General features: G+C 41.8%; 1 protein-coding gene across 1 annotated transcript in view; it reads left to right on the forward strand.

Annotated features, from left to right (window-relative positions):
- Window positions 1-412: 412 nt before the first annotated feature.
- The window catches only part of haspin (histone H3 associated protein kinase), a 76,114-nt gene continuing 61,072 nt past the window's right edge, over window positions 413-15,454 (forward strand). Inside the window, exons 1-2 of the mRNA XM_059988524.1 lie at window positions 413-630; window positions 11,328-11,549. Coding sequence (XP_059844507.1) covers window positions 434-630; window positions 11,328-11,549 — 419 coding nt within the window. The 5' untranslated portion in view covers window positions 413-433. The remainder of the gene's footprint in view (window positions 631-11,327; window positions 11,550-15,454) is intronic.

Consider the following 15,454-nt stretch of genomic DNA (forward strand, 5'->3'; position numbering starts at 1 on the left):
CTTTCAAATGAGCACGTCTTCAAGCCCCGAAAGGGGGGTGGGGGTGGTGGTCTCGGCCCAAGACTGTTCATTCGCCTCTTTAGATGCTGCCTGGCTCCAGCATTTTATTTGTCAAGATTTCCATCATCTGTATAATGATGCAGAAAATGTCATTGGATCGTCGCCACGTAACATCTTACGAACTTAAGTTCAATGTATTAAATTAGGAATGAAGCCTCTTAAATGTTGTGAAAATATTATATTACCGATATTAGGGACGCGTTATAAGCGTCTCCACACCTCAGTGTAAATGTAGTGTATTCGCCGCAACTCCACGCAGGGACCCGTGACAACCAATCAGAGAGCGAAGCGGTGCCAGCAGCTGTCCAATCGGCGGAGGGGAAATTCAAACGGCGGGGCGGTTAATGTCCGCTCGCCGGTCCCCCGCGGCACGATGGTGAGGAAGCGGTCGCAAGGCGTGGTGCGGACCTACGGGAAATACGGCACCCGGACGGTGAACGGTGCCAAGTGGCTGAGTCCAGACGTGGGCTCCAAGCACCTCTTCTCGTCGTCGGAGTCCGCGAACGCGTCCTCTTCGCTGTCTCCGAACACGGACACCAGCGACGAGTCCTTTGTCGTCGGCAGGAAAAGGTGCCTGGCTCCGCTAAGTTTTCTTCTGGGAGGTGCGTGGGGATGGTTTTGGGGACAGGGAGAGGAGTCAGGAGTCAGATTAGGGTTCAGGACCAGGGACGTGGGCAATTGTACTGTTAAAAGTTTCCGTTTCCCCAGGAGGTCCCTTGAGTGTCTTTCTGGAAATCGGCGCATTAGGGTACTATAATCCCTTTGTATTTATGCCAGTCTACAGCATAATGTATTTTCCTGTCATTGTTAATTCGCCGCTTTCTCCTTGATGTTTAGTTTTCCGTCTCTCCTACTTCCTGTACGTGCCCCTGCGTTACTGCATCTGCAATCATATAAACACCCATTTTTTTCAAGACACTGTCCCAGCTGTCTGGTACAGCAACCAAACGACGTACTACATGTATTCTCATTCCTCATGTACTTTTTGAATTATATTATACTATTCTCCCTTTAAACAAAACCGTACAGATCATGAAATATATAGTGGCGTACTCGTCAGTATATAGTGGTAATTCAAACCATCATGATCTCCCGGTTCTCGTTGAAATCTTCACACGCTGCTCCACTAATCTTCTAACTATCCACTAAAAGTAAAAATAATTCTTACACATCTTATTTGTTGCTGCACATTTTATTCTGCAATTGTTGAACATAATTGTGATCTTATCCTTGAATACAATATATATTGTATAGCTCGAGTAGAATATATACTGCATCATTGCATGGATATCGCCTGTATACACCAAAATAACCTGGACATCATAGAATTTCATAATTTATCAACAACGGCAATAGGTAAATACTTTGTATTTGTCATGCTCTAATGCTCCAGCAGTCTCTGGTTAGGTTTTAAAACTCTCCATCTTTGCTTTCATACCTAGTATACTGACATGCTCTGAATGCTGTATCTTTCCTCTTCACTTCTTCCCCTTTTTCAGTCGTTTTAAAAGTTATCATCTTTTTCTGGATCATCTTCAAGGCTTTGAACAGATATGAAGTTGGTCTGTCTTGTGCTCTTGCTAGAATGTATTGGCCTGGCATTAATAAGCCATGACTGGTGTCCTGGCCAATAATAAATTAAAATAATTGAGCCCAGAACACATGCACTCTTAGGACACAAACATTTTTATTTTGTGCACAAGGAAAACAGTATAACCCCTGTCACCTGCTCTGTTCTGAAGGTTGAACAGAAAGCTACTACTGTCATAAATAATTGGCATTTTAGTTACTGTACTGAATATTTGGTAAAATATATTTGGAACATTTCGTAAATGAATTACTTGCAAGATCAATTACCATTCACAATTCAGGAGTTGAAAGTCAATTGAAACTACAAGCTGTTAGCTGATGACACTTTGAAGTTGGTAAAGCAGTTGTCCTTTAGTTGTTCAGTGTATTTCACATTCTTCCATTATTCTTATTTCGTCTATCTCTGGCACCCTCACAGAGGGTGGGATGCACAGACCCCTTGCTTAATGGTTAATTCCATGACATATAAAAAAGGTTGGGACATAGCTTCTCTGCAGAGTCTACAGGGAAGCTATGTTCTTGGTTAATTACACACTGCCAACACCTACCTGTCTGCAGTAAGCAAGGTAGGCTCCAAGTGGACTCACTTCAAAGGTCTCTGTTGCCTGGGTTGACTACACACTGCAGCAGTCAGTTTCTCTGGATGTTGTCTTTAACCTTTGCCTTACTGCAACTTCCATGCTGCTAAACATCGTTAAGGATCTTCAGAATTTGGAAATTGCCTCTGTGTTGCAGTGTAGCCCCTTTTTTTTTTAAAAAACATCTAACTCAATCTATGCTTGATTCAATCTATTTAGTTGTTCTGTAAATAGTGGTACAGTGGATTTTTGTTTTTTTTTTCCTGGAATGTGTAATTCTTATGTTATATGCCTTCAGTCTAATTGTAACATTTGTGTCCTGAGGGAGTGTTTGCCTCATTAGTTTAAGAAACAGAAGCAGGATTAGGTTATTATCTCTGTATCACTTTCCCTGGGCTTAACCATGTGCTGAATCTCTAATCTCCCACATTGTTTGTATTTTTTTTATGTTGTATTTAAAATTTATGAATGGTCTCTCTCATGATCAGCTGAATTACAGACTTGTTTTCTGACTAGTTGGATGGGTATATGCACAGGAAGGGAATGGAGGGTTATGGGCTGAGTGCAGGTCGGTGGGATTAGGTGAGTGTAAGCGTTCAGCACGGACTAGAAGGGCTGAGATGGCCTGTTTCCATGCTGTAATTGTTATATGGTTATAGTTTGTTCTCTCCAGTTCTGTTGTACGTCTGGAGACACAAGAGACTACAGATGCTGGAATTTGTTGAAAGTCAAGTCAAGTCACTTTTTATTGTCATTTCGACTATAACTGCTGGTACAGTACACAGTAAAAACGAGACAACGTTTTCCAGGATGGTTCTATATGAAACAGTACAAAAACTACACTGAACTATGTGAAAACAACACAGGAAAAAAGCTGCACTAGACTACAGACCTACCCAGGACTGCATAAATTGCACAAAACAGTGCAGGCTTTACAATAAATAATAAACAAGACAATAAGCATGGTAGAGAGCAGTAAGTTGGTGTCAGTCCAGGCTCTGGGTATTGAGGAGTCTGATAGCTTGGGGGAAGAAACTGTTACATTGTCTGGTCGTGAGAGCTCGAATGCTTCGGTGCCTTTTCCCAGATGGCAGGAGGGAAAAGAGTTTGTATGAGGGGTGTGTGGGCTCCATCATAATGCTGTTTGCTTTGCAGATGCGGCTTGTAGTGTCAATGTCCTCAATGGCAGGAAGAGAGACCCCAATGATCTTCTCAGCTGACCTCTATCCGCTGCAGGGTCTTGCAATCTGAGATGGTGCAATTTCCGAACCAGGCAGTGATGCAGCTGCTCAGGATACTCTCAATACAACCCCTGTAGAATGTGATGAGGATGGGGGGTGGGAGATGGACTTTCCTCAGCCTTTGCAGAAAGTAGAGACGCTGCTGGGCTTTCTTTGCTATGCAGCTGGTGTTGAGGGACCAGGTTAGATTCTCCACCAGGTGAACACCAAGGAATCTGGTGCTCTTAACGATCTCCTCTGAGGAGCCGAAGATATACAGCAGGGAGTGGTTACTCCGTGCCGTACTGAAGTCTCTTGTTTTGTTCACATTAAGAGACATGTTGTTGGCTTTGCACCAGTGTTAGCCACTGCACCTGCTCTCTGTATGCTGACTCATCATTCTTGCTGATGAGACCCACCACAGTCGTATTATTGGCGAACTTGATGATGTGGTTCGAGCTGTGTGTTGCAGCACAGTCATGGGTCAGAATTTAGAAGAAAAGATCTGCAGATGCTGGAAATCCAAGCAACAGATATAAAATGCTGGAACTCAGCAGGCCAGGCAGCATCTATGGAAAAAAAGTGCAGTCGAATTTTCAGGCCTAGTCCTGCCGAAGAGTCTCAGCCCAAAAATTCAACGACTCTTTTCTATAGATGCTGCTTGGCCTGCTGAGTTCCTCCAGCATTTTGTGTTTGTTGGAAGAACTTGTTGAGTCTTGCACATTTTTGGGAGGAAAGGAATTGTCTCCCTGATATGACCTTTCTTTTTGCCTCCTCTGTATTCGCTGTCCTGATGTATGGTTTCTATGATGTACATTCCTTTCCTCCCATAGATGCTGCTCTGCTGGATGAGTTCTTCTGTGTCTATTCCTCCACCTGCTTAGGATATCTTCTGGCCCAGGACTACATTGCCTTCATGATACTTATGTGCTTACCATTGCGTTGCTCCATCTCAAAAGAAAATAGTTGACGTATCTTGGATATTACAGACTGTTGTTAAATTATGATTATACTCAGTCAACAAAGTGGCCCATTGCTTATACTCCATGGAGTCAGAATATGTACCTTTAAGCTTTCTCATTTCAACCTAATTATTGTATGTGTTTCTGACACATGCATGGTTCTCCAGTGGAACTGTTCCCTTGTGTCTGAGCCATGCAGGAGCTATCATTTTTACTGGATATTAATTTCATATGTGACCATGCAGTATACTATATACTGCATTTGTTTGATGGGTAACTTGAATGGGCATTCTGTGGATGGTGGCTCATATAAAATCTGCAGTGAGCTCTGTTTTTCTCCATGTAATTAACCTGCAAAGAAGAGAACTATGCTGTCACTACATCTGTGGGTTTGTTACCTGCTTGTACCTTGCAAATGGCCTGAATAAAAGAACCTCACATCTTTAATCTCCATCTCTCTACTGATGGATATTATGCTTTCCCTTGAAGGTGAAGTCTATCACTTTGCCTGAATTCTTCCACCTACCATCATGTAAAGATGCCTGGTCTAGGATAGTCTTGAAATTTCCCCCCTTTTTTCTGCTAGTGTCTTTAGGCTGATTCACACTCTCCATCTGTTTCCTGTGGTTCCTTTGTTGTATATTGCAATGTTCAAATCTCTGGCTCAACCAAGGTTCACACAGCTCTATCAAGTAGCAACATCCCAAACTCAACATTTGTGTGGTTTCCTGTATGTCCCTTTGGTTTGCTATTTGCATAAGTAGATAAACATGTGAGTATTTTTAATTGAAGTTGATAACTTAGTAATATTTGATACAGTGATGCATTAGAGATGTACTACATGGTGCATCTTGAAGGTGTAAACTTACACTTTGTCTTGTACTTTTCTCAAAAGTGCCTAAGCCCCCTTTTTTGATGTTACTGAGGTGTTATGGAAATTTGAGGAAGGGAATTTGAAGCAAGTTAAGAATTCTTTCAAAAACAAAAGCACCAAGTTTTGTCTATGTAGAAGAGAGTGGTGTTAGGTAAACTATTAGTGCACTTCTCACCAGATTCCCTCATTCTATTCCCTGTAAATTTGAGGTCACCCAAAATTCTGCTGCCCAAATCCAAATATGGATCCTTTTGCTTGCAGATCTATGCTAGATTCTGGTCAACCAAAGCTATTTTCCAAAAAATGCTTTTGGCTGTTCCCTTCTCAAATGTCATGCTCTCCTTAAGCTTTATAAACCCTTGACTTAACTCTGATTCACCAATTTTCTCCTCATAAATCTTAATTTAATTCCTCTCCCATTGGTAGCTGTATTTCTGACAGCTCAGATCCCAAATCTTAGATTTGATCCTTAAATCTCTCTGCTGTTATATCTCTCATGAAGAAGCTTCTTTTTAATTTCAACTCTTGATCAAACTGGAGGACATCTCTACCATGTATGGCTGGTACTGTACAACATTTTAATGCTATTTGGCTTATTTTAAAATTTCTTAAATATAAGAATTTGGTTGTGTGGGGGGGGGGGTTGTAGACGAATTTGTGCAATTAGAGATGGGTTGGTATGACATTGTGGGCGTCACTGAGTAATGGCTGAAAGAAGGGTATGGTTGAGAGCTTAACATCGAAGAATATTGTACCGGTGCCAACCTGCTTGGGACCTAGTGCCCTTCCCTTGGACAACATCAGTGGTGTGGAGAGGGGAAGGCTTGCAGCTTGGGCAACTGCCGGTCTCCCATACAACCCTGCCCAGGCCTGCGCCCTGGAAAACCTTCTCACGAGACTAACGGATGCCTATCTATCTATCAGAGTTTAGAAATTGCAAGGGTAAGAAAACCAGTATATGAATCATGTACAGGCCTCCAAATAATAGCCAAGATGAGGGGTTGAGATTGCAAAGGGAGCTGGAGAAGGCATGTAATAACAGTAAAGACACAATTGTAATGGGGGACTTAAAAATGCAAGGAGATTGGGATAGATATGTCCCACAGAGCCATAAGTTCTCAAATGGCAGGGGTAGGCAAACGTGGCTGACAATGGAAGTTAAAGATTGCATAAAAGCCAAGAAAAGGGCATATAATGTAGTAAAAGTGCGTGGGAAGTTGGATGATTGGGATTTAAAATCCAACAAAAGGCAAAGGACTAGAAGATTGCAAATGTCACTCCACTCTTTCAGAAGGGAGGAAGACAAAAGAAAGAAAATTATAGGCCAGTAAGTCTAACCTCAGTGGCTGGGGAAGTGCAGGAGTCACAAAGGTTAGGTTTCACGGTACTTAAAGACTAATAAGACAAAGTCAGTATGGTTTCTGTAAAGGGAAATCTTGCCTGACAAATCTGAGAGATCTTCAAGGAAGTAACAAGCAGGGTGGACAGAGGAATGACAATTGGATCTCATGTACTTGGATTTTCAGAGGCTGTTTGAGGAGGTGCCAGACATGAGGTTGCTTAAGATAAGATCCTATGGCATTACAGGAAAGATATTGGCATGGATAGCAGAATAGCTGGCAGGCAGGAGGCAGCAAGAAGGAGATTTACAAGGATGTTGCCTGGATTGGCAGAGGGTGAGAGGTGACCTGATAGAGGAGTACAAGATGATGAGAGGCATTGATCGTGTGGATAGCCAGAGGCTTTTTCCCAGGGCTGAAATGGCTAACCTGGGGGTGGGGGGGGGGGGGAAGGAACACAGTTTTAAGGTGCTTGGAAGTAGGTACAAGGGGGATGTGATGCACCATCAATAACTCTCCCTGAGACGTGAAGTCGAGATATCGGCTTTTATTGACTGGAAGAAGGAACAAGCAGTAGTTGACCACCATACTACATCCTGGAGAATGAGGCCGGGCTCAGGCCTCAATTGCCTTTATACTGGGGTCAGTGGGAGGAGCCACAGGAGCAGTCAGCAGGGGGTGTGTCCAGACAGGTATATGTAGTTCACCACAGGATGTCAGAGCTAAGTTTTTCAGACAGAGAGTGGTTGGTGTGTGGAATGCACTGCTGGCAGCAGTGGTAGAGGTGGATACAATAGGATCTTTTAAGAGACTCTCGGATAGGTACATGGAGCATAGAAAAATATAGGGCTATGCATTTGGGAAATTTTAAGCAGTTTCTAGAATAGATTATTTGATCGGCACAATATTGTGGGCCGAAGGATAATGTGCTGTAGATTTCCATGTTTCTGTATAATAAATGGGGCCTTTTCTGGTTGACTGCTGATGACTTGTGGTGTTCCTCAGGGATCAGTTTTGGAACTGCTGCTTTTCTCATTGTTTGTCAATTATTTAGATAGTAGAATTGATGGTTTTGTGGCAAAGTTTGTGGATACTACAAAGATATGTGGAGGGGTAGGTAATGCTGAGGAAGCAATGCAATTGAATGGGCAAGAAAGGGGCAGATGGAGTACAGTGTTGGAAAATGTATGATAATGCATTTTGATAAAAGGCACAATAGTGGAGACTATTACTTAAATGGGGAGAGGTTCAAACATCAGAGGTACAGAGGAACTTAGGAGTCATTGTGCAAGACTCCCAGAAGGTCAGTTTACAGGTTGAGTCTGTGGTAAAGAAGGCAAGTACAAAGTTGGCGTTTATCTCAAGAGGAATAGAATATAGAAGAAGATAATGCTGAGCCTTTATAAGACACTAGTCAGACTACATTTGGAGTATTGTCAACAGTTTTGGGCCCCATATCTCAGAAAGGATGTGTTCTCATAGGAGAGAGACCACAGGAGGTTCACGAGGATGATTCTGGGAATGAAAGTGTTAACATATGAGGAGTGTTTGGCAGCTTTGGGCCTGTACTCACTGGAATCTAGAAGAATGTGGGGGAGGGAGGTAGATCTCATTGAAACCTACTGAATGTTGAAAGAGCTTGATAGGGTGGATGTGGAGAGGATGGTTCCGAAGGTGGGGGTATCCAGAACTGGAAGGTATAGCCTGAAAACTGAGGGACGACTCTTTAAACAGAGGTAAGGAGGAATTTTCCCTTAGCCAGAGAGCAGTAAATCTGTGGAATGCTCTGCCCCAGACTGTTGTAGAGGCCAAGTCGGTGGGTATATTTAGGGTGGAAGTTGACTGGTTCAGGGCATCAAAGGATATGGCGAGTAAACAGGTGCATGGGGTTGGGTGGGATCATGGATTGGCCATGATGGAGAGGCAGAGCAGATTTGATGGGCTGAATTGCCTAGTTCTGCTCCTATGTCTTATGGTGTGACTTTTTATAATGGAAGTTGTCACTGAAAATGGTAATACAGTACTGTGGATTGGATACTCCACACAGGAATGTAACTTTTCTGTTAAGTATTTATACTGTAGAAGGAATGTTTGAATTTTTTTTGTTTTGTGTATGTTGATGTTATTGCAGTTTCTACTACTTTGCCTTCCATCTTGAGCATTGTCATGTGCTTCTGCCCATACAACTGCAAACCTGTATGTGAGGTTGCTGAGAAATATTTTAATTGCTGGAATTTAATGTGCGGTCAATGATTCTAGAAGTATATGGGTTGTGAGGCAGCAGTTTTTTTTAGAAAAGTGCTTGTTGGTCATCAGTCTGAAGTTTGAATATATGAAGGAGATAAACTGACAAGGGGGAATGCAATTAAGATGGAAGGAGATTTTAATGATCCCCAAGTGTTTTGTAAGTCAGAAACCACTTCTGTAAATGAGAGTTTTACATAATTATTTCCCTTATTCATATTACCTGTTGGAAATTGCCTGTTAACTTTTGGTGTGAATCTGCTGGGAAATGCCATCTTTGGGTGATGTTCAAACAAGTCCAGGACTTTGCATGTTCTATTCAAATACAAAGGTTTGAATGCACTGCTAGATTTTTATCTGATGTAAGTGTAACTGCTTTCTTCTATTGGGATACTAACAGCTTCAAAATTTTGACATGAAACAGGAATGTGACTGTTGTTTAAAATTTATGGGGAGGCTTATTCTGACCTTCATCACCACCCCTCCCAGCCACCCCTTTCCCCAATCAGATAACATAATTGTTCCGTACCAGTTCTGGGTGGTGCAAACGACCTCAAATTGTGTCCAGAGCGCTCACAAGCAGCAAGTTTCCCTTTCTGGCACTGAGAAAGGTAAGCAGAGGCTGTATGGAATTTAGCCAGTAAGCCTTATTATATTCATTTGGGTCATTATATTCAATGCTGTTTGTATCCTTGTGATGAAACAAGGTATTTTGCACTTCAGATTGTGCTGTTACTTGTAGTATTAAGTAGCAATTCACCCTGTAATACTGTTTTGGGTCTATTAATGGATTCCCAGATTGATTATAATGTTGGTGCACTTCCCAAATCTCTGTCCCCATAACTAAGAATTGGGGGCAGATGTACACTATATGGCCTTTCCATCCAGCTCTACCTCTTAATATAATCATAATCTATCTCAGCCTTTCTTGGTCTTGAATCTATTTTATGAGTTATTCTCTGCAGTTATTTGGTACAGAGAATTAAAGTGAGATGTAGACTCTTGCAAGAACTACTCCATTATTTGTATGACTGCTTTTCTGTTTCTGGCTCTTGAATTTTGATCTCTCAATTGGGTTGAGGGTTGAATGATCTCTTAGATTATTATCTATTGTAATGCCTGCACTGTTTTGTGCACTTTATGCAGTCCTGGGCAGGTCTGTAGTCTAGTGTAGTTTTTGTGTTGTTTTACGTAGTTCAGTGTAGTTTTTGTATTGTTTCATGTAACACCATGGTCCTAAAAAAACGTTGTCGCATTTTTACTGTGTACTGTACCAGCAGTTATGGTCGAAATGACAATAAAAGGTGACTTGACTTGACAAGATCTGTTCCTGGGTGTGACCAGATTGGCTCCAGGCAATGGTCAATAGAGATTTTTACAGTGTCTGTACCTTTTGTCTAATTCTTCCGGCTGGAAACCAGATGGGAGTAATGTACTCTCTAATGTTGTGCTTGGTTTTCTATAATGGGTGCAAGGAGCGTCTAAAAATTGGAAGTTTTGATTTTGGCACTGTCATAATTTGCAGTATTTTCTCCTTTTTATTTAAAGTGGGCACATAGATTTCAAAATTTACCTGTTGCTGATGGTTAAATAATAGTATCTCAAATAGCAGCATCTTCAAATGTCTGTTTGTATGGAATTATTTCTATGAGTGCTCACCGACTGGCAGTTTTTCAATATCCCAAGGAAGTGGCCTAGAAGAGTGCCTTCAAGTTTCTGAGGCTGTGTGGCCCTTGGGATGAGCCAACTCTATGCCAGTGCTGCTGACTGAAGCATTGTGGGGAAAAAACGGAATATTGGGAACAGCGAATCAGCAGTCGGGGGCTCTGTACCCAGATTGTGCTCCCTCTTTCTCTGGGTGGGGGCGAGTTTGTTGCCGATTCTCAAGTCTGAGAACTCTGGTGGAAAGTGATGTGGCAGACTTTAACATTGTAAATCAACAAGTTGTTTTGTTTGTCTTCCCTCTTGTTGAGTGACATCTCTCTGCCCCTTTATTAGGGTGAGGGACAGCCTGTGGTATGTTGAATTGATGGGAGAATGCTTAGCTTTTGTTGTACTACAGATCATGGTCTTTCTTCGAGCCTTTGTTTGGTGGGTGGACGGTCCTGATGCTTTTTAGCTGTAGTAAGTGAGGAGAGTTGATGCTTCACTGCTGCTTGTGCGTGGGAGGAGGGAGCAGTGGGGGCTTTGGCGTCCTAATATTTTTACCATCACTCATTCGTTGGGGCACTCTACTGTTTCTGTGGGTGTTTGTGAAGAACAAGAATCTCAGGTTGTATATTGTATACATTCTCTGATATTAAATGGAATTATTGAATTCATTCCTAGAAAAGAAACATTTATTGGATCTAAAATGCCAAAGCTTCAATTTTTTTAATATGCATGAAATCTAAAGTGTTCCAGAAATTCTTACTTTATTTACTGTATACTTTTTGAAATCTTACTCTAAATCTTTTCAGACTGCGAGGAGGAGTATTGCGTAGCTTTTCAAAAGGCAAAGTGTTGAGAAAAAATGTTAAAAAGCAACAAAACACTGAAAGCCAAAAGAGGAAAAGTTATCTCCTCCGACAGAGAAGGGCTTTGCGATATAAGGATCATAGCACTACTTCCATAGAAGGCGAAAGTCAAGAAGACAGTATATTTATGGAGGAGAAAGAAAACCATTTTCCTCATGTTACCAGGTACATGTTTATATGTATACATATTTGCAAGTTTTTCTTGAACAGTTTTTAATGAATTGAACAGCTTTGAGCTGATATCTTGAATGATTCTTCAAAAATTAATGACGTACAAAGCATGTTGTTATTAATATCAGATCATAGTGAATGTGCTGGCATGCAACTCTGGAGGTTTTTCATGCTCTGATCAATCCACTACAATTGTGTACCCATTTCAAGTATATTGTGGGAAATTGAATACCTGTGACTTAACCATCGGTTTAGTTAAATAGAAAATTGATAGTGATTTAAAGTTTACAGGGTACTGCTATGCAAGACCGCAAGATATAGGAGCCGAATTAGGCCATTTGGCCCATCAAGTCTGCTCTGCCAATTCATCATGGCTGATCCATTTCTCCTCAGCCCCAATCTCCTGCCTTCTGCCCTGAATCCCTTCATGCCCTGACTAATCAAGAATCAATCAATCTCTGCCTTAAATATACATAAAAACTTGGCTTTCATAGCTGCCTATGGCAAAGAATTCCACAGATTCACTACCCTCTGCCCAAAGAAATTCCTCCTCACTTAAGTTCTAAAAGGACGCTCCTCTGTTTGGAGGCTGTATCCTCTGATTGTTGACACTCCCACCAGAGGAAACATCTTTTCCATATCCACTCTGTCACGGCTTTCCACCATTCGATAGGTTTCAATTAGATCATCTTTCATTCTTCTGATTTGCAGTGAATACAGACCCAGAGCCATCAAATGCTCTTCATAAGACAAACTGTTTAATCCTGGAGTTATTTTCTTGGACCTCCTTTGAACCCCCTTCAGTTTAAGCATGAGCCTAAGATGATGCACACAGTACTCCAGATGCAGCCTCTAGTGCTTTACAAAGTCTCTGCATTACATCCTTGCTTTTATATTCTAGCCCTCTTGAAATGAATGCTAACATTGCATTTGCCTTTTTCACCACAGACTCGGGCTGCAAATTGATCTTTAGAGAACCCTGCACAAGGACTCCCAAATCTTTTGACGCCTTAGATTTTTGTATTTTCTCTCCAGTTAGTCAACCCTTTTCATTTTTTCCAGACCCCCTGTGGAACACCACTAGTCACTGGCAGCCAACCAGAAGAGGCACCCTTTATTCCCACTCTTTGCCTCCTGCCAATCAGTCACTGCTTTATTCTCGCTAGAATCTTTCCTGTAATACCATGAGCTCGAAGCTTGTTGAGCAGCTTCATGTGTGGCACCTTGTCAAAGGCCTTCTGAAAGTCCAAGTACACAGCATAGACCGACTCTCCCTTGTCTGTCCTCTATTGGAGAATAAAGTTGCATCGTTTGCTGTGTGGCCAGAACTATGTGGCCAGCCTTGTGTTTGCTGTTTGCTATGTATCCAATTTATTGGCCAGAATGTAATCTCTGTTTTGCCTCTGTACTATTCAACGCATCAGTGCCTTAAGAATGTAGCTAACAGTGAAAAACCAGCTTTATAATTACCATGTATCCAACTTATTAGTCAGAATGTAATGTCTGTATTGTCTCTGTACAACTGAACGCATCAGTGCCTTAAGAATGTAGCTAACAGTGAAAGTAAGTATGTAGAGATGACGGTGGTAGACAGTGTCGTGGCGTGGTGTGGTGGTATGGGCACCAGTCAAAGCTGGGAAGGGGGACACGTGTTCCAGGGAGTAGACTAGAGCAAGTATGGGCTACTGAGCAGAAATATTGGTGGTGAATCGAGAAGCTAATGTGCTGGTGATAAGCGTTGCAAGTGGATAGGGTATGCTAATGTAACTGAGATAGGAGACGAGGGTATGCTAATGAAACTAAGATAAGAAATTACTATAAAGAATACTGTGAACTAGGCTAGGCGGGCAATTAGTGACACGTTCATTAATTGCCTCAACTTTTGTTTGCAAATAAAGGCTTAAATTTCTCGAAGAATCTTCTGCGTCTCCTGGTTATTTCAAGAAACCATGACACCTGCTTGTCATTTCCTCAAAGAATTCCAACAGATTTTCCCTGAAGGAAACCATGCTGACTTTGGCCTCTTTTAGCATGTGCCTCCAAGTACCCTAAAACCACATCCTTAACAATCGACTCCAACATCTTCCCCACCACTGAGGTCAGACAACTGGCCTATAATTTCTTTTCTTCTGCCTCTCTCCCTTCTTCAAGAGTGGAATGACATTTGCAATTTTTCAATCTTCTGGAATGATTCCAGAGTCTAGTGATTTTGTAAGATTGTTAATGCCTCCACAATCTCTTCAGCCTCTTCTTTCAGAACCCTGGGGTGTACACCATCTGGTCCAGGTGACTTATCTACCTTCAGACCTTTCAGCTTCCCAAGAACCTTCTCTCACACTTCATGAGCCCTGACACCTGGAACTTCCACCATATTGCTAGCATCTTCTATAGTGAAGACTGATGCCAAATACTTATTTACTACTTCTGCCATTTTCTTGTCCCCATTACTACCTCTCCAGTATAGTTTTCCAGCAGTCCAGTAACCACTCTCACCTCTGTTACGAACCCCGTAACTGGGTATCTTACCAGCAAAGATAGGAGTATCAGTTGAAGTCTGATGATACTATTTTTAATAGTATTTATTAGTAAAAATACACAAAAATAATATCAATGCAAATATACAGATAATATACAACATCAATACTAAACCTAAAAGTGCGGGTATAATAATAATCAATACGAAAGAAGCTCTATCGTTGTTGTCTAGGGGATAATGAATTGTCCGATGGAAATATAAAGTTCAGTTCAGTTCATACAGGCTGCAGTAGTTGTTGTTCACTGTGTTGCAATTGGCAATTGTTGGGGGGGGGAGAGAGAGAGAGGGAGAGAGGGAGAGGGGGAGAGAGAGAGAGACTTTCCTTTTACGATCTTGATCCATCTCCGTCCTTTAGCTAGACCGTTCCGTGGAGGACTCGTCACCCAGGCAAGGGTGGACACACACAAGCCCCCACCGGTTTTGTAGCGTCTCTCCTGGTGCATCTGAGGGGTGTTCCCCAGACCCTACTTTTATCTCCACTCACAGGGTCTCAGATGTCAATCAGGTTGGGATGATGCAATCCCTTAACCAGACCACTCTGGTTGCCCCCTGAGGGGTTTCAATGAATAGAACAGTACTCAATACACGATTCCTTCTCCAAGAGACAATAGCAGTAATCTCTCTCTTTGTCAATAGGAGACATTCCAACCCATGCTGTGCCCCTCTCTCATAAATTTCTATGAGCTGTTTATCTCTCTCATTTCCTTTGATAACAGCATTGGAATAGTAGCAATTTGCGATTCTCCAAAGGGGGGGGGGGGGCATTGGCGATTCTGTACCCTTCTGTCCATCAGAGTTGCTCCTAATTTGTAACACCTCTCATTTATATTTTATGTATCTGAAGAAACTTTTGGTGTCCTTGTTAATATTATTGGCTAGCTTATTTTCGTATTTCATCACCACCACCCTAATGACTTTTTTAGCTGCCTTCTGCTAGTATTTAAAAGCTTCCCAATCCCCTAACTTCCCACTAATTTTTCTCTATTATATGCCCTCTACTTGGCTTTTATGTTGCCTTTGACTTCCCTTGATAGCCATAGTTGTGTCATCTTTTCTTTGGAATATTACTTCTTTGGGATGTATATATCTTGTGCCCTCCAAATATGCTCCTGAGGAACGTGTTTTATATTAGAATGAATTATTTTAGTATTAGTTTGGGTGGAACAACCTGTCTAAAGGAACATAGTTCCCAGTTAAAATTTTACTTGAATCATATGAATTGTCATTCCATGCCATTAAAATGAATGGAGCTACTGAATCTGTTGGGAGATTCCCCGTCATAATGTTGGGAAGCACAGGAAGATCATGAGGAATTCAACACTGAAGAAGTTGCGAGCACTCAGCTGTGAGCAACTTCGGAATT

Source organism: Hypanus sabinus, chromosome 14 (assembly GCF_030144855.1).
Source record: "Hypanus sabinus isolate sHypSab1 chromosome 14, sHypSab1.hap1, whole genome shotgun sequence".
In the NCBI taxonomy this organism is placed as follows: Eukaryota; Metazoa; Chordata; class Chondrichthyes; order Myliobatiformes; family Dasyatidae; genus Hypanus; species Hypanus sabinus.